This window comes from Pleurodeles waltl, chromosome 12, assembly GCF_031143425.1.
Source record: "Pleurodeles waltl isolate 20211129_DDA chromosome 12, aPleWal1.hap1.20221129, whole genome shotgun sequence".
Classification (NCBI taxonomy): Eukaryota; Metazoa; Chordata; class Amphibia; order Caudata; family Salamandridae; genus Pleurodeles; species Pleurodeles waltl.
The window spans coordinates 568,917,917-568,940,521 of record NC_090451.1 but is presented as its reverse complement, the minus strand read 5'-3'; the positions used below and the strand labels follow the sequence as shown (position 1 = coordinate 568,940,521).

Below are 22,605 nucleotides of genomic sequence, written 5' to 3'. Positions count from 1 at the left end.
GGATCTCTAACTAATGTATAGGAACTGTGATTTTAAGTGCAATGGTGGTTACTGGGTTGGGATCAGGTCAAGTGTGTGATAAAAACAGCAAACCGCGCCTTACTTTCTGGACCTTTCTCCTATAGGTAACCGCATAAAAAAGAATTGGTCAAAATACACAGTTAACTGATAGCTGAGCAATTTTAAGTTGATGCCTAAAGCATGGATTGCTGACAATTAAACAAATCTATAACATTTACAACCACAAAAATCACTCTCCGGGCCTTGCTGAGAGCGCTATGGACCTAGGATCTGAACCTGCGGCTTTCAGATTACACCCACTGGCCTTTATCACTACGACTGCAACATGTGCCTGATATGTTTCAATCAAATCTGTAATGTGTTCTTTAATGCTCTGTCCTTTCTAGTAATCCGAATCATAAGTTTATTTAAACAATGAGTTTTGGGGCTGGAATTCGAATTTATGACCCTCATTACATTCAGCCGGATTCACTGCAAAGTGTGCAGTTACTGCTTAAAAGTACAACACAGAGAATTGGAAGTTATCCGCTAAAATAAATGTCACACCAATTACAGGTCTGCTCGTAATTTCACCCATTTTGTTTAACTGTAGGCTGACATTCCCAGGAAGAAACACGTTCACAGTACTGGGATCCAACGCCTGTAACCTACTCCCTAGCTCTATCCGTTTGAAACGGAAGATATATTGAAAAAAGCTTTAAATACCTGGCTTTTCTTGTCCCCGGACGGACCTTGTCACTTCCTTATATAACCAAGCAGTACCTTCAGACAAGGATCCCCAGCTTAGCTCCAGGATGTTCAATTACAAGTGGCAGTGCCCGCATTGGCCTATGACTGCTGCGCACCACAAGGCACCCCGAAAAATCTGCATCTGCTAAGACCAGTGCCCAACACCTCGCCCAGAACGCGTCACACGTGAAAGGGAACTGCTTCTATCACAGCCGAAGCAAGGGTGAGGCCACCGAGTGACGCACTTTGAAGAGGACCAGCTACCACCAGAGCCGTAGGCCCCACCGATGGTGGCTCCCACCCCTGCAGCGAAGGGCCTACTCCACGGCGGCCACTGTTAAAAAACTGCAGCTAGCGCCACTGAGATAACCACCTCACTGGTGTGGAAATCGGCGTCCCAGCATGTCATATGGAGGATGCACATCTTGTGGTCAAAGGAGCGAATTATCTCTACCGTAAGACAAGCGAAGGATTAGTAAAAGAAACAGCGGGGGTGAAGCCTTACCTTGCAGATTGCTGGCCATGTTGGCGTTGAAGCACTATGGACAATATCCAGCTCATATGACTACTTTTCCCCGAAACTTTCCGGTCGGGATCGGCCAATCTTTGCTGCGCCTTACGACCAGGTAGTGCTCATCCTTCAGCCCTTTCTGGATGGCGCCTATTCTCTGTTAGTTTGGGTATGCCTGCTACTCTGGGCAATCGCTGATCCTAGCCTGTCACCATTCCCTGGACCCTACGGAACAGGAGATTTCCCCAAAATGCCCGTTCATCGTTTCTTGATGATTTCCAAACTTTCCCTGGGGCCGAGTTTACGCTTCCTTCAGCTTCGCTACCAGGAATTTCGTGCCCTCGGTTAAGAATTTCCTGGTCCAGGTAGATCTATCCGTGTGCCAGGATGATTAGCTGCTGCCTGTCCAAACCCGGCCCACGCTGGTGGTTAGGTGCGCGCTTCCATGTGCCTCATTATCGGGGTTTGACCATTTTCCCGGGCTACTTATTCCTTCCCTCTCTACCCCTGCTGTCGAAATTGCTTTTTCTCTCACGCGCGTCACCGTTGAGCTTCCTTGGACGGATTCTTTACTGAGGATATGCCAGGCCTGGATGATCTAGAGTTCCTCTACGTCCTCAATTCTCTGTTCCAAACACCTGAACTACCCAGGACCAACGAGTCACGACAAAAAGGACAGAGAACTGGCAACTTCAATCTGTGTATTAAAGGAACGGGGAGGGGCGCGCACTCACAGGGAGGACAGGAAGAGTTCAAGGCACGCCGCATGCTTGACCGGGGTGGAAGGAAGGAAGGGGCGTCCCGACTCTTCGGCTCCTCTAACCAGGAAATGGAATGCGCAGCTGGACAAACCCAGCCCTAGGCCACGACAGAAGGGAAACAAGGGGGCAGCAAGCTGTAAGCAGACGTTAACCTTAAGGCTACCCAGCCCCATTCTTAGTTGACAAGCTTCCAGAATGCTTATGTGTGACGTCCGTTTTTTGAGTGTCCCATTCAGATGCTTACGAGTAGCACTTTTCAACAAGTTGAGCAAAGTAGTTATATTTTCATAATGTGATAAATTTCAGAAAAGATTTGGAGACGCATTCATCTATCTTTGCTTTTTTAGTCAACAGCAATGTTACATTCTGGGATTTGTAGTTTTGTTCTTAAGAGATTGCTGGAGGACAAAGAAGTGGACAGGGGTGAAACTGGCAACTTGGCAGCAGTGGCTTGTCCTCTGCCAGAAACAGCAGCTGCAAACCTTTAACAACAAAACGATAATAAACTATGTTTATTATCATTTGGTTGATAAAGGGGCAGGGCCATGGGGGAACAATGGGAGTGCACTGTGTCCTCCACTCCGGCTGGCCAAACACACATACACACTGTGCTCTCTCAAGCCTGGCACTGTGTTCCCGGGCTGGAGAGAGCAGGAACAGGCTCCCAGACTGACTAGGAGCTCCCTGGCTGGACGCTCCAACCTCTATAACGCTGCTCTGAGCAGCATCAGGATTGGCCGCAGAGCAGGCTGGGAGCCTGTGCCTCCTGTGACCAGGAAGAAGGAGCAGCTGTGCAGCTACGTTTTTATTGTTTAACTGTATTTTTTTATTATTTTCCCCTCCCATCTGCTCCCACCACGTGCCGCCCCTTTTAACCAGGGGGAGCCGCGACTGCAACTATGCCAGCCTGCTGGATATATCATTTTTAACTTTAGGTCCAGGCAGGCATGCAGAGAGTACTACAGCATCATTTTTGCTGTTATACCCAATGAACTAGGAGGAAATTGCTGGGGGCATGTTAAGTCTGTCAATCAACTTACAAAGGCTACTTCTGCAGCGTACGCTGGCATTTGCAAATGTTTGGTTTATTGTTATTCACTACAAAAATGTACTCTATTATTGACTATTTCATTGACTATAGAATTGATATTATAGGTCCTCTCGCATGGCTATGTGTTCAGATCCATATACAAACGCCTGTGATCCTGCCCCTCCAGACTATTTGGATCTGTTGTATCCAGAACTGAAAAGCACCCTGTATATAAAATATAGGTTGGGCGTGCTGCCACTAAGAAGATATCTGGTCCGTACCCGTAGGTTAGCCGCTGGACTAGAGTACTGTGACTGGAGACATGGAGAGGTAGACAATGTTGCCCACTTTACCCTGACTTGTAGGAAATTCAACGCAGCTCGGCATCAGTGGCTCTACCCCTTAATTAAATCTAGCGGGGCCAATTGTACAGAAACTGCACTTGCACTTTGTATAAGGCCAAGTAGTATTAGTGCACATAACTTGGTTGCCTCATATATTTGGGCTGCGTGGCCGGCCCTCTTTGAGGGTTACCAGCAAGCTAGGGCTGATGAAATATAAGATCTTTTAAGGTCCAGCCCCGATGCCCATATGAGATGGAAATATTAACCCCCCCCATATGGATGGGGTGGGTCCCATAGTTAATGCCACATCCTGGCAAAATCATTAAGTGCTTAAATATTCCCTCTTGGTATTTACTATCCTGCCTACTGCTTAGCGAGTGACGGCCCAACAGTGGGTCGTAGGATCAGCGAACTGCTATGAGATGTTTTATCGGTGTTTGTCTTTTATTAACGACTAGTTGTTTTAGATGCAAATTAAGGCCCGTATTTATACTTTTTTTAGCGCCGCATTTGCGCCGCTTTTTGACGGCTAACGGCGCAAACCTACAAAATACAATGGTATTTTGCAAGTTTGCGCCGTTTTTGCGTCAAAAAACGACGCAAATGCGGCGCTAAAAAAAGTATAAATACGGGCCTAAGTCTCTTATTGTTTTATGTATAACTTTTATACTATTGAAAGGAATGTAGCTGAAATAATTATTAATAACATTAAAACAAATATATACAAATAAGAAATGCTTCCAGCGTGCTGAATTATCTTTATATCAAACAGCTGTCAAACTTGAGTTGGCAACTGACCAGATGAAAAACAAAGTATACTCGAATTTTGAGAATGCTGAAAAAATACTCATTGAAAATCAGTCAGCAATACGTGTTCTTTTTAGAAAGAGGCAATAAAAACAGTGAAGCAAGCACAACCAGAACTTAAATGCAGCAGCAGAGAACAGGAAGTCTGGCTCTGGCCCTTAGCTACTTAATAGGGAGCACGCTGCTATCCCCTCATCTCTCCTCACCTCATACTGCACCTCTTGGTAGCCCAGGCACTGCCGTGCTAAAAGCGCCAGGTTAAACATGAAGGCAGGCAGAAGGTGCTAGAATAGCGCAACATTGTATTGATTCCATGCAAAGATAACAGTTATCTTTGGGAAATTATTCTTAAAACTGAGCACTATTGTGCTGATCGACGTGAGAGACTAATTATTAAAACTATTGACTATCCCGCAAAGTGTAATTTACTTGACTTTGCAGCTGCGAGTGTACTTGTAGCTAAATCTATCAGCAAATCATTTCGAGTCTGGCCCGCAAAGGGGAGGCCAAGCTAAGTTTATTACTTTTGACTCACTTCTGATAACTAAATTTTATGCTAACCGACGCGCTTTTAGAAACTGATTTTATGTACTAAAGAACATGGATTTTTTTTTACATATAGGCGCAAGCAGCATCCAAGCGCATCATTTGAAACTGAGCATCTAACGCATTTCTGCACGTTCTGTGCACACCCATTAGTTAATCCAGCATTGTTTGAAAAGGCTGTATCACAAGCCAGAGTGCCTGTGTATAAGCGCGCGAGAAGCATTATCCCAAGTGCCAGCACTGTTGGATCATAAGTTGGGTGCAACCATGCCCCTTCTCCAAGCAGCATGTGTTAAAACAATTAATTTAAGATCGCCTCCAGTAAAAGGAACTTTCTCTTGCATATGACGTGCGTGAAAGGAATCAATGTTGGATTCTACTTTTGTTACGTACAGTCTCATCTTGTTCTGCCGTCACAAATACTCAATCTTACTATTTTATGATGTAACACTGAGTCTCTAGCTTGCTGAGTCTTTTGTTCTCCTTCTTCAAGGTCAACAGGCTATACGAAGGAAAGTACCGTATCAACTGTGCATCTCTAGGGTTAAACTTAAAAGACTTAATTTAGAGGATAGTACCCTGGGCAAAGCAACAAAAGAAACAAGCATTTTCAATGCAACGGGCCCGCATGTGCTCGAGTTAAAGCTATTAGCGTTGTAAACTCCTAATCGGACTTTCCTTGCCACACAAATTAAAAGAAGAAAAAAAAAAGCAGCGCGATCGCACTATGTAAAATGCAGCGCGATCGTGCTAAAATGTAAAATGGAAATACTGAGCTCGATCGCGATACATAAACCCCATCGCGCTACGTGGAAAATAAACAGATAAAGTAGTCCGGAAACCATGCTGAAAACATTGAGTCTCGTATGTTTTCAGTAGTTTACCAGTGCTGTGTAGGTGGGATAAACACCGGAAAAGGCATGAGGTATGCATGCCTTTCACAAATAAAAGCAAGCGGATTTTAAAAAGGCAAGTCCACGAACCAATGAAAGTGACTGATGTGACATGGGTGTGGTTGGAAACCCAAAGAGAGATTACTACAGGGGACGGAGCGCTTTGTGCTCACCCCTAAAAAGGAAGACATTCTAATAAGAAACTATAATTATTAGATGTACCTTGGGAATTATAATTCTTATATGTTTATTATGGTAATTTTTAGATTTTTTGCTAGTTATGTTAGTTTATTGTGTTTGCTAACTTGCATTTATCTTACAGGTTTATTGCATGTTTAATAGATTGCATTTTTTGCCTCTCATTGTGTATCTAATATGGCAGATCAAGGCTTAGCTCCGCCACATACATTCCTGGCTATTCCGGGTGAACCTTGATACCATGGAAACAGTGGAAAAAATGTTTCTCACCTGTATGTTGGCTATTGGTGCTGATAAATATGGTCCTGTGAGAAGACAAGCAATGCTATGTCAGAACAGGAGCCTCCGATTATGCTTATCTTTCTATGCTTCATTTTGTCAGCAGCCAATAAAAAGAAAGTTAAACAAAAACACATTACCTAGTAACCACATCAGTCACATCATCAACCATAGAGTACAACCCTATATAATCGGTCACAGTAAAACACTTCCTCGTTCTTTGCTGCTCCGCAGCCAGTTAAGTACATGCTCTTCTTCAATATTTATGAGAACTGCGTTTGTTTTTGTCAGTGCACTTTATGGCAGCCTTCCGACACATAGACCGTTTGAGACAGCACCATCACACTGATATGCAAAATGTGATAATCACCTCTATTGTAATAGTATTTATATAGTGCTTACTACCCCTGACGAGGCGTCAATTGTGTTTGTTGTATTTTAATTTTTGTAGGCATATCAGTATTCCGAGAGGTTCCTGCCCTCCGAAGAAGCGGCATGCCGATTTCGTCTTTTCGGTGGAGTGGGAGATTGGGAGCAAGGATTAGACGACTACTAGTCACTTAGTCCTCTTTCTACTGCTAGCACAGTGAGTGCATCATGCATGCGTGCCCGACTCGCAGCCTTAGTGGTCCGTTCCACGTGCTCAGAGTCACGGTCGGAGTATATTAAGGACATTTCCTGCGGCAGTTGCTCCTGTCGATGCCCTGGAGTGACAGAGTTCCCCAGGGTTGAAAATATAGCACAGGCCGTGTCTAGAGTGAATATTTCTCCAGGCCCTCCCTCCAATTTCTATATTTTAAACCCATAATTTGGCATGGCTTGTGGCTTTTAAATAACAGTGGACATTTGATTGCTCCCCCTGAATTCCCTTCTGGGGCTTTAGATTCTGCCACACTAAAAAGTCCCTCTGGGCCTTAATATTGTCCTGTTTACATATTCAACCTGTATAACCCCTGAAAATGTATAAAGATTATCAGGAGGGCAATGAGGGGTATTTCTATGATGAGGGCCCAGCACCTTCTTTTGAACAAAATTTAGTCCAAGCACTGGATGCAGGTGTGTGCCAGACAGTTAATGACGCCCTGGTGAAGGCTACTGCAACCTTAAAACAACACCTTTATGGTCTTGCACAACAACAAAGTTGGTTACAACCTCCTGCAGGCATGCTGGGAGAAAGCGAGGGTAAATCACATACCAAAGTGGATAAAGGTCCTCACACGGAGGCGTTTGAAAAACTGGTTGCTTCCTTTACTGATGATCACGCTAACAGTTTACTACCAAACTCATGCTTATGCTTTACTATCAAACCTCGGTGTCCCATCTGTAATACGGATGACTCGGTCTACAATTTCTCTCAGAGCTCGATGCACAAATAGAACTATGGCCCCCACAAGCGTAAAAATAAGACCTGTCATACTGTACCTTCCGAACACCCCAAAGTTCTTACTTTTGAACCGGAGGGCATTGTTCACCCCAGAGCTTCCTCCTGGGACACTCCTCAAGAGATGGTGGCGGATTATGTTAAAACCCCCATCCACCAGGATTTTGCTAAGGAGGTACGTGCTTGCTTGCGATCTGAGTGCCCCAGGCCCAAATTATCAGACAAGGTGGCAGAGACCCTGACATGGACCCCACCCTGGTAACTTACCTGAAAAAATACACTTAAGACCCTAGGAAAGGTCTGGATAGAGCATGAAAGTCCCATCAGGACAAACCTTTGGACATGACAGGACCACGAACCAAGATTTTGGAATTAGCCTTTCACTTCAAAGAATCAAAAGTTCCTATTGATCTGAAGATTCTACTGTGTTGATCCCAACAGGTCATATGCCAGCTGGGTAATACCAACTGCCCCATCTCCAGTGAAAGACGCAGATCCATCTGGATGAAGCTAGATCTCAAGTTGGTAGACCTAGCTTCTTCGGAGGCTGGCCCAGCTGCACAAGGCCTACTATTCGGCACGCCATTCATGAAAGAACTGCCCAAATTTGTTAACACCTACTCCAATCTGGACAAAGCCCAGGGATCAATTAAAAAGGTACTGAGACCACTTTTTGGACGGGGAAGAACAAATGTGTTTGTACACAATTGGCAGAAAATAATGCAGGATCCATGGATTCTGGAAACTATTCTAGGCTTCAAGTTGGAGTTCTACAAAATTCCATTACAATTAGGGCCCCTTCCCATGATATATTTTTCCCATCTAGATCAGAGTTTTATCACTGCAGAAATCCAGACGCTTCTTCAAAAAGGTGCAATACAGGAATCCAAGCAGCACCCATAAGGCTTTCTGAGTTCCATTTTCCTAGGGGACAAGAAAGGGGAAGGTTCCGGGCTGGTTCTCAATCTTCGAAAACTCAACCAGTGGATCTTCTACCGTCATTCCAAGATGGAAGGGATCCACCTATTACAAGGTATTCTGCAAGAACAGGATTGGATCTCAAGGATGCATATTTGACAATTCCTATCTTTCCCCCACACAGTCACTTCCTACAGGTTTGTTGGAACGACAAGTATTACGAATTCAAAGTCATCCTATTTGGCCATTCATCAGCACCTTAAGTATAATGTCTTATGAATACACTTCTTAAGTATGTACTTTTCTTAGTATCAGTTCTTAGTGATGTTTATGTTAGTATTCATTAGGTTGTAGAGTAAGTCATTTTTTTCTTCCTTTAGACAATAGTTATTTATATGTATGTATAAGGGAGATAATGTGTACAGTTGACTATGTAATAGAAAATGAGAATGTGGGGAAAGAATACTCTGGATAATTGAGGCAGGAGCTGGTTGGAAAAGTTGTGTGTTGGAGGTAATTTAATGGACAGATATACTTGGATGTTCAACTACCATACGCCTGGTAGATCTTTACAGTTTGATAGCAGCTCTTGTTACAAGGCAACTTAATGAACACAGGTAATATGTTTAAAAGTTGCCTTAGTGCCTTCTTCTGCTCTGAGTTCCATATGTTGACGAGCACCATCAATGAGGTCATTCTGTACACATAGGCCCATGCAAAATTATAGTCTTAGTTGAATGGTTCTGAAATGTCCCAGTTTTTGCTTTCAGAAACTTGGTCTCCATAGCTTAGTGTTGCCCCATGGTTACTTCAGAGCGCTGTGCAAACCAAAATAATGTCTTCATTTGTGGTGTAGCAGGGAGTCAAACAACTACAGGAAATGAATGCTATTCAGTATTCCTCAATCACTACCAGCACAACTGTGACCAAGAACTGCCACATATACACACACATCAGAGAAACCACAGATATAGTGGGTATTTTATGACTCACAAACCCCTGGGCAAAGAAGCTTTTGCCTGGAGCCTATAGGAAAGTCCCACCTCGAGCTCCAATACCCACAGCTTCATGAAAACACCCACACCAAGTCTGCAGCTCAAACAGAAGACCCAAGTAAAGCCAAAAAGCCTGATGCCCTCACAGAATGTAACTGAGATTTCAAGCTTACAGTTCCAGTAAACAACTCAGAGATGCTACTGACCTGCACCTCTCAGAACACCCATTGAGGCTCAAAGTCCGTAGTTTGTAAAGAAGGCTGTAATGAAGGTCTCGGGCATGAAGCTTACTCACCTACAGAAAAGTGACATGAGGAGATTACATAGTCACTGACTATGTGAGGTCCCAAACAGGTCCTGTGACTCTGAGGGGTGCATCAAGCCTGCCATTACTGTGGGCAATAGACTACAGTCCCTCTATTGGGTATAGTCCATAAAGCAGAGGGTGACAGCATGCCATGTTTTTGGAAGGGATCAGTAGTGTGATCAGACATTTTTATCTGTGAGACTGGGAGGAAGGTCCACTAGCCCACTTGAGTAAAATTCCACTATTATGTGTAGGTCTGCAATGGCATCCCATGTTTGTGTGAAGCGCATGAGCATGTGTAGTGCATGTACCACATGTGATCATAAACTATATGTGTGACTGAGCCCGAGCAATGCTGGGCCAGTGGGATCCATTGTAATGCACCTGGCCTAGCACAACAAAAGATGAAGGGTGAGGGATGCGCTCCAAGACGGTGGAAGAGTTTTTTCTGTATTCCTGTAGTTGGATGGAGGAGAGCAAAAAAACTGAAGTGAGGAGAATGAAGACAGGGCTACATTTAGAAGTTCCATGAGACCTTTTGTTAGCAAGAAGCTGATGATTAGTCTTACTGAGCACTGCCATCTGGTAGATGGTAAGAGTGAGTGGTAAGAACTGAAGTTTCTGTTATCAGATGAGAGAAAGTTTTAGGTGAGTCCTGCCTTTTTGTCAGTCCATGATTATTTCTTCAGTTGGACTGATGATAGCCAGATGAGATACCTTACAACTCTTTGTGCCTGTGTTGTGAGGATTCCAGGTTAGGGGATCACCCCAGTGCTACCTGTTGTAAGAAGCATTATTTAACACAAAAGCCATATCTGGAGAGTAACCTGAGGACACATAAAATAAGAACCTCATCAAACTGATTCTTCTGTTTGAGACCGTGGATCCTTATCCTCTGCCTAGAAACTGTGTATAAGAGTGGGACCCAATGCGCCCTATTTGGTTCCAGTTCCAAGACAAGGGAAGGGAGTGTTTCAGGGTACTTAAAGTGCTTATGTGCAATCAGCCGACAAACTCCCAGAGGTGAGGGGACATCATCTGAAGGCTGCACTTTCTACTGGCGGAGCTGTAACTCAACTCTAAACTACTTGCAAGCCTGGCTGCCTGCTGAAAGAGGGAAACAATCTACCTAGCCTTCCAGAGAGAGCACAGTGCAAAAGACTGAGCTACAGAGGATCCATTTGTCTAGTGGGCTACCCTGGTCTCTCATCCTGGTTTCAGGCATCAACTGCTGTGATCACCGAGTCAGGGCCGCTACTGCTTGACTTTCTTATGCCAAGTAGGGGCTGTAACTGTGTGGTCATTATACGTCCGGATGGCAACTGCAGCATCCATGATCACAAGAGGCGCTGATGGAGCAGCAATTGCCTTGATTGTTGTAGGCCCAGTTGGGGGCTGCAGCTGCCATGATCGTTAGGTCCAGTCATGGCCTCAACTACCCCAGGTCCAATCAGGACCACTGCTGCTGTGGCCACCACTGGCACTATCCATAGAGTGTCCTCAGCCCAGGCAGGGCTGCAACACCACATCCATCGGAGACCACCACGGTCAGGTCTGCACCTGTGCTGGTACTGCAGGCTCAATGATCTGTGGCTAGGTGGGCACGCAGAAGGATGTTGCCTGCACCCAGCATCCACCTGCAGCGCAGAAAACATGTTGCTTATTCCAGCCCCCTCTGTAGACAAGTCTGAGCCTACAAAGAGAAATTGTTGGCTTGAAAGAGCCATTACACGCATCACAAGGGGGTAATAATGAAAACTGAGTGCCCATTTAACAGTCAGCAAGATAAGGCAGTACCTATGCTTGATTCACACTATTCAAGAGATGGGGGGACCTTTTGGATAGGTGGCTCCCCGGGAAAGGATTAGTTTGACTGGTGTAGTGACTTGTGTTTGCTCAAGCAGGTGCAAGCGCTCATTTCTGGTTGTGCAGTCCAACATCTTTCTGGGGACTTCAGCACTGCAGGAAGAGAAGGGGTGTGCTCTGTGTTATGGGCAAGTCCTTTGACACTATAAGGAACCCAGGCCCTCATTACAACCCTGGCGGTCGGTGGTAAAGCGGCGGTAAAACCACCAACAGGCTGGCAGTAAAAAAAATGGAATTATGACCATGGCGGAAACCGCCAACATAGACTGCCACTTTAACACTCCGACCACCACGGCGGTACAAACAAACAGCATGGCGGTCACCACCAACAGACAGGCGGAAGACAATGTACCACCCACACTATTATGACAGGCCAATCTGCCACCTTTTTCGGGGCGGATTCAACGCAAACAAAAACACGACGGAAACAGGATTTGGAAGGGAAAACACTCACCTCTACACACCCCACGAGGAACCAGGACGCCATGGAGCCTGAACTCCAAATCCTCCCTGCAACAGTTTTCCTGCTCCTCTACCAGGAGCACGAACGACGTCCGCAACGACCACGGTGAGTACTGCACCTACAACACAGGGGAGGGGGAGGGAATAGAGAGTGACACACACATGCAACACGCAACACACCCACTCCCACCAACAACACACACACCAATACATGCTGCAACATTACATTTACACCCCCTAAACCCCCCGGAAGAATGCAATGACAAAAGGAAATGATTGTAACCATTGTAATCAAGAATAATCCATTAGTCAAAAATTTATATACATTATAAACAATTATGTACACCAAGAATTCAAGTCCAGGTACTGCACCTATATAGTCCATGGACCCAAAATGCATGGGCGAGGCCCACACTCGATACCCGATCGAAACGGAGAGAACAGTGCAGGGGCATCAGATCGAAATAAAACAGGCACCTCAGGGGGAAGGGAAGGGGGGGCACCGTAGCCGGATTAGTGCACAACGCCAGCTCCACAAGTGGGCTCCATGCCCATTGATGTATCCATGTATCCTGGGGAGTGCAAAGCCACAGTCTCTCAAGTCTCTCCAGTGGGTGGTTTGCCCACTGCTTTATCCTGGGGAGTGCAAAGCCACAGTCTCTCAAGTCTCTCCAGTGGGTGGTTTGCCCAATGCTTTATCCTGGGGAGTGCAAAGCCACAGTCTCTCAAGTGGATAACAGTGTCCACTGGTTCTGGAGGGCGCTTTGTGCCCAGAGTGCTTCATCCCACCAAGTACTGAGATAGTGGATGCCTTTCTCCACTGGTTCTTGGGGGGGTCGAGGGGGGGCTGGGCTTTGTGCCCAGAGTGCTTCATCCTGCCAAGGACAGAGGTAGTGGATGCCTTTCTCCACTGGTTCTGGAGGGGGCTTTGTGCCCAGAGAGCTTCATCCTGCCAAGGACTGAGGTAGTGGATGTCTTTCTCCACTGGTTCTGGAGGGGGCATGGTGCCCAGAGTGCTTCATCCTGCCAAGGACGGAGGTAGTGGATGTGATATTCCACTGGTTCTGGAGGGGGCTTTGTGCCCAGAGTGCTTCATCCTGCCAAGGACTGAGGTAGTGGATGTGACACTCCACTGACGGTGGTGCAACATGCAAGCTGCCCAGGCCCCTGGAACTGACGTCCAGTCTCGTACGAATGACCACTGGGGATAGCAGCCATGACTACAGTGGTGCCACTGGCTCAGGATGTCGCGGGGCTGCTGGCGGTGCAGGTGTCTGGCTCACTGGCTGCCATGCTGGTGGCTGGCTCACTGGCTGCCATGCTGGTGGCTGGCTCACTGACTGCCGTGCTGGCGGCGGTGTCAGTAGCGGCGGTGCTGGTGGCGGGCTCACTGACCTCGGTGCTGGCGGCGGTGTCAGTAGCGGCTGTGCTGGCGGCGGTGCTGGTGACAGGCTCACTGACTGCGGTGCTGCTGAAGGGCACAGTGTCTGCGGTGCTGCTGAAGGACTCAGTATCTGGGGTGCTGGCGGCAGTGTCCATGGCGGCGGTGCATGTGGCGGTGCCGGTGGCAGTCTTGTCCACTGTGCAGGTTGGCGGCGACGTTGACTTGCCTTTCATTTTCAGGCCCTTCCCCACCTTGGATGGTGGCGCAGCTGTCTTGCCACTTCCAACAATTGTCTTGCCTGAGCCCTTGGTGACAGGCGTTTTGGCCTTCTCCCTCCGGGATGTGGGCAACTTTTTCTGTTTTGGAGGTGGGGGAATGTCCTCGGTCTCGCTCCTTCGGACACTGGCAACCCTGTTGCTTGGCGCACTCCAAAATCCGGCTATTGCTGGCACCACTGTGCCCGGTGATGTGGTGGGTGAGGTGCTGGGTTGGGACCTGGAAAGGCAGATCCTAGGGGACAGACAGGGTGGGGGAGGTGTAGGGAAGAGGTCAAGATTTGATAGGAAAAGCTTTTTAGACACACTGGGACGGGTAGATGGAGGGGGTTTGCGAGTGGAGGAAGAGGTAGTGGTAGTAGGAGATGTTCTTTTGCTGACTTTGGGTGAAGGTGCATGGGCTAGAGGCTGTTGTGAGGTGGATGGCTGTTGGGTGGGTGTGTGACTGCATTTGTGTACTTTGGGAGGAGGGCTCACAGACACACTGGGAGAGGACACAGGGGATGTGTGAATGGTAGTGGGGGTGGTGATTGCACGTGAGCGGTGTGTGGTGATGGGCGTGCTGGTGATGGAGGTAGTGGCTGAAGATGTGGTGCATGCAGGTGTGAGTGGAGACGTGACAGAGGGAGGAGGGAGACGTGGAGGAGGGGGACACAGTGGAGGCAGTGGATGTTGTTATGTGTGCATGGGTATGATGCTTGTGTGAGTGCCTGTGGGATGTGTGGTGCTTATGTTTGCCAGAGCCACCCTTGTGTGTTGAGGTGTGTGCATGCTGGTCTGATGGTGTGCCTGGGATAGGCTAAGGTACTGGGGATTGGGTCTGGGTGGAGGAAGTTGGAGGGGGGAGGCTGGACACAGGGACAATGGCTGCCATCAGTGCAGAGACCAGAGCCTGAAATGCTCGCTGTTGGGCTGCCTGGCCAGAATGAATGCCCTCCAGGTATGCATTTGTCTGTTGCAACTGCCTCTCTACACCCTGGATGGCAATCAGAATGGTAGACTGCCCAACAGTGAGGAATCTCAGGAGGTCAATGGCCTCCTCGCTGAGGGCAGCAGTGTTGACTGGGGCAGGGCCTGAGGTGCCTGGGGCAAAGGAGATGCCCACCCTCCTGGGTTAGCGGCCAAGGGACACACACTGAGGGGCTGCTGGGAGGGCGGTGCTGGTGGTGGGGGTGGTGGCTGTACCTGTAGATGCGGTGGGCACAGAGGGGCCATCAGAGGAGGAGTCGGTGTTGCTGGTCTCTGCCCCTGTCCCCGCTGTGGAGCTCCCCTCGCCCTCCGTCCCACTGGTTACTTCAGACTCCGTTGTCTCGCCCTCCAGGGCCATGTGGGATGCAGCTCCCTCCTGCTCTGGTGGCACAGATCCTCCGCCTGATGATGCTAATGCACACAAGAACAAGAAGACCACAAAAAGGGGGGGGGGGGGAGAAGAAAGACATGTTCATTGCATGCAATACCGCTACCGTTGGCGGACACTGCAGACACATCAGCCCTCAGGTAGAGGATTTGCCCTCAGTGAAAGGGGACTTCTATGCCCTGGGACATATCCCCAACATCACAGGTGCCATTGATAGGACACATGTGGCCTTGCCCCCCCGCCCCTTGCAGGAGTGAACAGGTGTACAGAAACCGGAAGAGCTACCATTCAATGAATGTGCAGATGGTGTGTTTGGCCGACCAGTACATCTCTCACGTAAACGCCAAGTTTCCTGGCTCAGTGCATGACGCTTACATTCTGAGGAATAGCAGCATCCCTTATGTGATGGGGCAAGTCCAGAGGCACCGTGTGTGGCTCATAGGTGAGGACAAGGACCCTATTCCCTGTGAATAGTTGCCTGGGTTTGTCCCAAAGGGTTAGTGTGTGTCTAACAGTTGTCCCTCGACATTTTCAGGTGACTCTGGTTACCCAAACCTGTCATGGCTACTGACCCCAGTGAGAAATCCCAGGACAAGGGCAGAGGAATGCTACAACGAGGCACATGGGCAAACTAGGAGAGTGACAGAAAGGACCTTCGGCCTCCTGAAGGCCAGGTTCTGGTGCCTCCATATGACAGGTGGTTCTCTGTACTACTCACCAAAGAAGGTGTGCCAGATCATTGTGGCCTGCTGCATGCTGCACAACTTGGCTTTGCGATGACAGGTGCCTTTTCTGCAGGAGGATGGTCCAGAAGGAGGTCTTGTGGCAGCTGTGGAGCCTGTGGATAGTGAAGAAGAGGAGGCAGAAGAAGAGGATATCGACCACAGAAACAACATGATCCAGCAATACTTCCAGTGAGACACAGGTAAGAAGACATCACTGCCTCCTACATCTGATAAAATTGTTAGAGCTTCATCAGGACCAAAAATTGTTTTTCTTAATTGCTAATTGGAAAAGCTGTCACTTACATTTAATCAGCTGTTAGCGTGATTTCAGGAAAACATTGAAGCAAACATTTTTTGGGAGGTTTTGAAATAACATAAGGAGCAGCTATCTGGTGGTGTAATCTTGGGGCTCCGTGGGCTTGAATGGAGCCTATAGACTCCCCAGGGCAGCTAGTTCCCCCAGTTGACAGCCACCCAAAATGTACTAACTCAAGTTTGATCTTTCCCAGGCAATAGGAAGGTGCCACAAGCCAAGCATCTAAAAATAGGCTAGGTATAACGCATTGCAACCTCATGTGATAAATAACTCTGGAGAACAAAGTCTTTACATGATGAATGCTCCAAAGATTCCTCTTGTCTCGAAAAAGGGGAAGGAATCTTTGAAAAACAAGGTAATACACTGGATAAGACACTTGCCACAAGTTGAACGTGTATCCCCTAAGAACCTCCCCCCACAATTACATCACAATGCCCTGCAAACCTCAATGTTTTCCTGAAATCACGCATTTTCCTTATATTTCTGTGACATAAACTTTTGGAATCTGCAGGAATCCACAAAAATCCTACCACCCAGCACTGCCCAACCAGTGCCAATAAATATGCTGCCCCACTTCTGTGGCTGGGCCTAGTGCTGTGACAGAAACAGATCAAACCAAGCACAATGGGAACGCTTGAGTGGAGACTCCTATGGACCTTGGTTGGATCCATTCCTGTTGCTGGCACTAGGTCTAGTTACACAAGTTGGACAGTTTTTAAATCGACAGAAGTAGAGCAATGCTGGAATTTGTGGATTCCGGAAGATTCCATCACAGAAATGTAGGGACAATGTGTGCCAGGCAAAGTTGGAGGTGTGCAGGGCATTGTGGGTTAGAAAATAGTGTGGGGGACATGTAAAGCACACCACCCTGGACTCCCCCAGATGTCTAGTTTTCAGAAGTGTCTGGGTCTGGTAGGATTTCCCAAGCAGCAGCCTCCCCAGCCCAAAAGTACAGCTGTTCACCATTGTAAAAGGGGCAATATATGGAGTTATCCAAGCTCTCCTGGACTAGATATAAAATCAAGTCAAAAGAGTTAAATGTCCTCTTGCCATTGGGATGAGGTGCTTTAGTATGCAGGGGAGAGCAGAAGGACTGTTGCCCCTTCAGTTGGGGAAGAGGCATAACAATCCCCATGGTGGTGGGCAGCCCCCACCCCTCTTTTTTTTTAAAAAGTATTCCTTGGTGACTAGTGGGCTTTCTGCCCTCCAGAGGGCAGATCGGGGGTAATTACCCCATCTGCCTCCGGGGGGGGCAGAAAGAGTGCATTTTTGGGGGGGATGGGTAGGGGCATTGCTACGCCCAATCTGGGCAACCCCCACGTCTAGATTTTTCTTTTTTTTTAAAAATCCCTACAGCCTAGTAGGCTTTCTACTCCCCTGGGGGGGCAGATCGGGGACTATTGCTCCCCAGGGGTGGAAGAAAGACTTGAGCCCCATTTATTGGGGGGGCTATTGTGGGCTGCACTCTTATTAAAAACAAACAAAAAAAAAAAACAATCCCTGGGATGGGGGATTGCCAGGCCTAATTTGGGCAGCCTCCGCCCCTAGACTAAAAAAGTCCCTGGTGCCTAGTAGGTTGTCTGCTCCCCTGGGGGGCAGATCAGGGGCTATTGCCCCCATCTGGCCCCCGGGGTGGGGGGGGGGGAACAGAAATACTTAGGACCCATTTAGTTTGGGTGGAGGCATGGCTATGCCCATTATGGGCAGCCCCCACCCCTCTTTTATATATCTTTAAAAAAATCCCTGGTGTCAGACAAGGGCTAATTACACCTATCTGCTCCCTGGGGTAGGGGAGGAAGGGCAGAAAGACTATGCCCACTTATATTGGGGTGGGGGCATTGGCATGCCCATTTTTTGAAGTCCCCATCCCTATACATTATAAATACAATTTGTCCCTGGAGCTTAGTGTGCTTTCTGACCCCCTGGGGGAGGTAGATCAGGGGCAGCAGAAAGACTGAATTTTCCCAAAAGGTAAATGGGGGAGCAAAAGCCCTTGCCCCAGGGGACTCTCCCTCTCCCTGGTATCTAGTGGGTGGACCCCTGGTTGAGGATCACCCTCCTGCAGCAACCCCCAAGCAGGAAACAACTGGGAGGGGTACCATTGGAAAGGGGAGATTCTCCCCTCTCCCGCCTGCCTCTGTGCTCGGGGGCTGAGATAGCTCCCTGAGCATCAAGGCAGGGAAGGTGAAATGAGGTAGTGGGCTCATTTCACTTTTGTTTATATTGAATTGTCGTCAGCGCACCACGCGTGCTGATCGTCCTTTCAATAGAAACCAAAAACAACCTCAGAAGCTGCTTCCCCACCTTTTCCAAGGTGTTTTTTTGAAGCAGGTAATACCTCTGGTGAAAATCCTCTTCCTTTTTCTACCCAACTTCCCCCTTCCCCAGGGAACCTGTTACAAATAGCAGTAGTGAGACAATGACAGAACGTTAACAGCTATTACATGTGTGGAAGAAGTGGCCATCTGGACTTCAAATAACTCTGAAACTTCAGAGTGGCAACTACAGTGAGAGTCCATTAGGGATAAATCTAACAACTGTAAGATAATGTGGAGAGAAAAGTCCCATGTATTCTTTAGACAGCAAAACCAGAAGAGGAATCCAGTCCCCTTTTTGTGATCTACTGAGGATGTGATTTTCCCTGTGGCTAATGTATCCCACAGACAAACCCGCCAGTTGTGTATCACAAGAACCATTTGCTGCCCCCATGTCATCAGGATGGCTTCTAAACAGAGTCAATAAAGCTTGCCTGCCTCTAAAGGAGCTTTGCTAGCTTTTAAACCGCCACCCCACACTAAAGTACAGCAATCCCTGAACTTGGCTTATACTGAGTATTGCATTTCCCTCATTTTTACATTGCGTACTGAGAGTCGTGCCTTGTTGTAGATGTCCCCACATCCCCTCGCTCCTTATCATGTTACTTTGCCAAGTCCTTCTTCCAACATCACTGGAATGAGACCTTATTTGTTTAAGATGCCCCTTGTAACGTTTTGTACAATGCTGTGATCATGGGTTCAACATGTTTCTTCTTTGCAAGATTTTTCAAAGTCATTGAGAGCGTGGGGGGCATCATAACTGACCATGACTAATGGCTGTAACACAAAGTGTCCGGCCTGCAGATAATGGAAATATACAATCTCTGGCAAGGACTACTGCCTCTTACTGTTTTCAAATGTCTTAATGTATCCATCAGTCAAAAGAGAGTCCACCATATTAACTAGCTTACCTTCACCATTGAAACCCAAGTTTGTTCATGATCGATGTGAAATCGGAGTTAAGACAGACCACTAAGAACAAGGAGGGAAAAGTAGTAAATCACAGGCATAAGTTCACCCTGTCAAGTAGTACAAGTGTCACCCTCGTGACTGGCAAGGATAATAGCCCCAAACTCCTCTGTGAACTCTGAAGACAAGGGATGGGCCATAGGGGAACAACTATAATGAGGAGTTGTGAACTACTGGATCACTGAGTCACCAGGATTGCTCTCTGCTTGTTGGAGATGATGCCACCACAGTCACAGTGATTTTCACATGGTTCGACAATTCAATAGGGCCAAAAAGTGAGCTTTCGACTTGAGGCAGTAACCTCTAACCTATCAAGGAGTAATCCACACATGCACACAAGTGAGAGACTGCTGAACAGAATGTAAAGCCTTTATGAGACTCTCTCCGGGCTTCAGCTAGCCCCACCTCTGCGAGTCAAACACTAAAATCCTGGACTGCTGAGACCATATCGTTAAGACTTTGATGTGACCAATTAGTGGAGCCATCCATGACAATATTGAGGTCACCTCCCTCTCCACATACGTAGAATTCTCTGAGAGTTAATGTACATCTCCTGGTTGGCACTGGGGGCATAAAGTGACAACGGTGTAGGGGATAGTGCCCATTCATACCGCTATACCCAGAGACCTGCCTGTCATGTCTGGCACCTCCATCATTATGGACCCTCCAGAAGTTCTAGCTGCACAGGATAGCACACCCACCCCTTTGATGAGAAATGTTGCTTTGGGAATTTCATAGATTTAAGCCAGGCAAAATCACTTTTAAGCAGATAGTCTCTTGTAGGAGACAGATATTCCAACCTCTCCCACACAACAGGCGAAGTACCTATAATAGCTTGCCTGAGCTTGGAGTCTCTTATCATTAAAACTCTTTTTTAGCATGCTGCTTAATAGAGGGGAGCCTTTGCTATCTGCCCTGTGCATGTGTACCCTATTACCCCTTTGCTGCCTGCTGTGTAATGGCCTTAGTGCCAAGGCTACATCCTGCAAACAGTGACCCTCTGAGCCCTATTTGCTTTCCCAACCCTGAAACCCGAACTTGAAACAAAACAAAAAGAACGTTGGGACGGAAATGTTTTCTGCATGGTTATGGACATGTGCTTCAACTGTATTGATGTCTGGATCCCTGATGCTGATTTTTGTTGTCACAGACAAATATGGATCATACTTGTGCACCATGACATAGGCCTGCCTCATGGATTGCAGTATTGTTGGACTGGGCTGAGTGCCAAAAGCGCTACCCTTAAAGCTGTGGAAGGCTCTTGCCTTCACAAGGAGTTAAGCAGCACCAGTGTGGTGGTGGCAGCATACCATTTAGTAATCAGTAGAGAGAATAGTCCTTTTTAACCGGTCACTGGACCAAGGACGACAGGCTCACTCACTTTAAAAGGTCCGATGCTGTGTGCTTAACTCACCATTGGCCTACACCAGTTTGGAATGAAGTGCTGCGCAGCGTAGGAGTGGTGTATATGCGTTGGGTGCATGTGTGCCTAGGAACGGTACAATCCTGGGATACTTTAATTCTGTGCAGTGTGTGTCGATGTTGAATGTATGTGCTGGGTGTATGTGTACTTACGTGGTGGACTACATAGATGATGTAGTGCAGTGCAGTGCATGCAGATTAAATGTGTGTGCTAAGTAAATGTGTACGTGTGAGTGGTACAATACATGAAGGGTGTGGTGCATGCATGTTAAATGCATGTGCTGCAAGTGTATGTGTAACTATGAGTGGTGCTGTAGTGAATCCTAGTTTGTTTTAATGGGATAACAGGAGTTAACTTAGCCTTTGGCTTGAAGACTCGTGCCCCCTTCACCTAGTGACTTTTAACCTACTTAGCTTGCTCTGTCTTAGCCCATTTATTTAATTAATTCTTTTAAGATGGCTGCCTTGTTTATAGTTAGGCCATTTGTTTACGTTTATGTTATCAGTGCCACCGCTCTAAGGTGTCACATCAAGCGACAAAGACAAACAAACTGTAGGTGTTCCCATTAGGTACTTTCCCTCTTCACACTTTTGAGGGAATTGTTTATATTAATTACCGTCCCAAGCATGCTGTGTTATCTATTGTTTGGGAACAACCTACGTCAGGGGTCCAAGTAAATCTGTATAAATACACCTCACTTTATGGATCAAATATGTTTATTAGTTTAAGATGCAAGAAACACTTTACACAGCTGTGCGCCTACAACCTCCTTGGCCAGTAGAGTATAGCATCATCTGTCAAATAGCCCCAAAAAGTGAGTCAGGTTGCGAAAGCTGTTGCAGCCTAAGCTTAATACATTATTGTCTATCTTGCATCACATAACAGCAAACAAGAACGAATACCATAAGATTCAGGTTGAATACAACAACAAAAAAACTAGATAGAGCAACATAACCCCTCACAGCTACACTCAGCAATGTGCCTCCCCTGCGCCCACTCGAGACCCTGCCCCTCACCCACCAGGGTCCACATCCGATGATCCCCCCATCCCCCCCCCCAAGCCCGGCTGCATCCACCCCGATCAAGCGTCGCTAAGCAACCCCAGCACCTTTAAGCATGCGGGACAGGTAAGTTTGCTAAATTCAGCGGATAGAATCTGAATAAAGGGTCTCCACAGCTCGGCCGTTTCATCTGCCCTCTGACTGGCCGCTAAGGTTATTTTCTCCACCTCTAAAGTATACCATAGTTTATAAAGCCAGGAGGTACAGCTCGGAACCCTGTCCGTGCCCCAAAGACCAAGAATCACCTGATGTGCCGCACTGAGGGCGAAGGCGATCTGTCGACCCCTCAAAGAGCGGAGGGGAAAGGGGAGAGGGTTGGATAAACCCAAAATGGTGTAGGTCGGGAGCCTCAGGATCTCTGTGTGGAATACTCTGTCTATTTCATCCAGAATGCTACTCCAATATCTTGTCAACTTCGGGCAATGCCACAGCAAGTGAATGAGTGTGCCCGTGTTTCCACAGCCCCTCCAGCAGAGCCCAGATTTAGTGGGGTCCCACTCCCGTATCCTCGTGGGGGTGTAGCACCAGGAAGTAGCTATCTTATAGGCCATTTCAACCCCTGGTATATGGTTAGCTGTGTGGTGTGCCCGGAAATATATTCCCTCCCACTCCTCTTCCGTCAGTTCTCTCTCAATCTCCCTCTCCCAATAGCATCTGCCCCTTCGTCTTGGAGAATGGTATGGCCCTGAGGAGATGCGCATAGATTTCTGATATCAGCAGCTTATCATCTTT

General features: G+C 47.4%; 1 protein-coding gene across 3 annotated transcripts in view; it reads right to left on the bottom strand.

The window, feature by feature from the left end:
- The window catches only part of RIPOR1 (RHO family interacting cell polarization regulator 1), a 1,174,702-nt gene that overhangs the window by 1,144,124 nt on the left and 7,973 nt on the right, over positions 1-22,605 (bottom strand). The window contains exon 1 of one of the 3 annotated variants that reach the window (XM_069217673.1): positions 1,256-1,935. The exons of the other annotated variants lie outside the window; for them this stretch is intronic. Coding sequence (XP_069073774.1) covers positions 1,256-1,274 — 19 coding nt within the window. The 5' untranslated portion in view covers positions 1,275-1,935. Of the gene's footprint in view, positions 1-1,255; positions 1,936-22,605 lie in introns of those variants that run through there. 3 annotated transcript variants of the gene reach the window in all.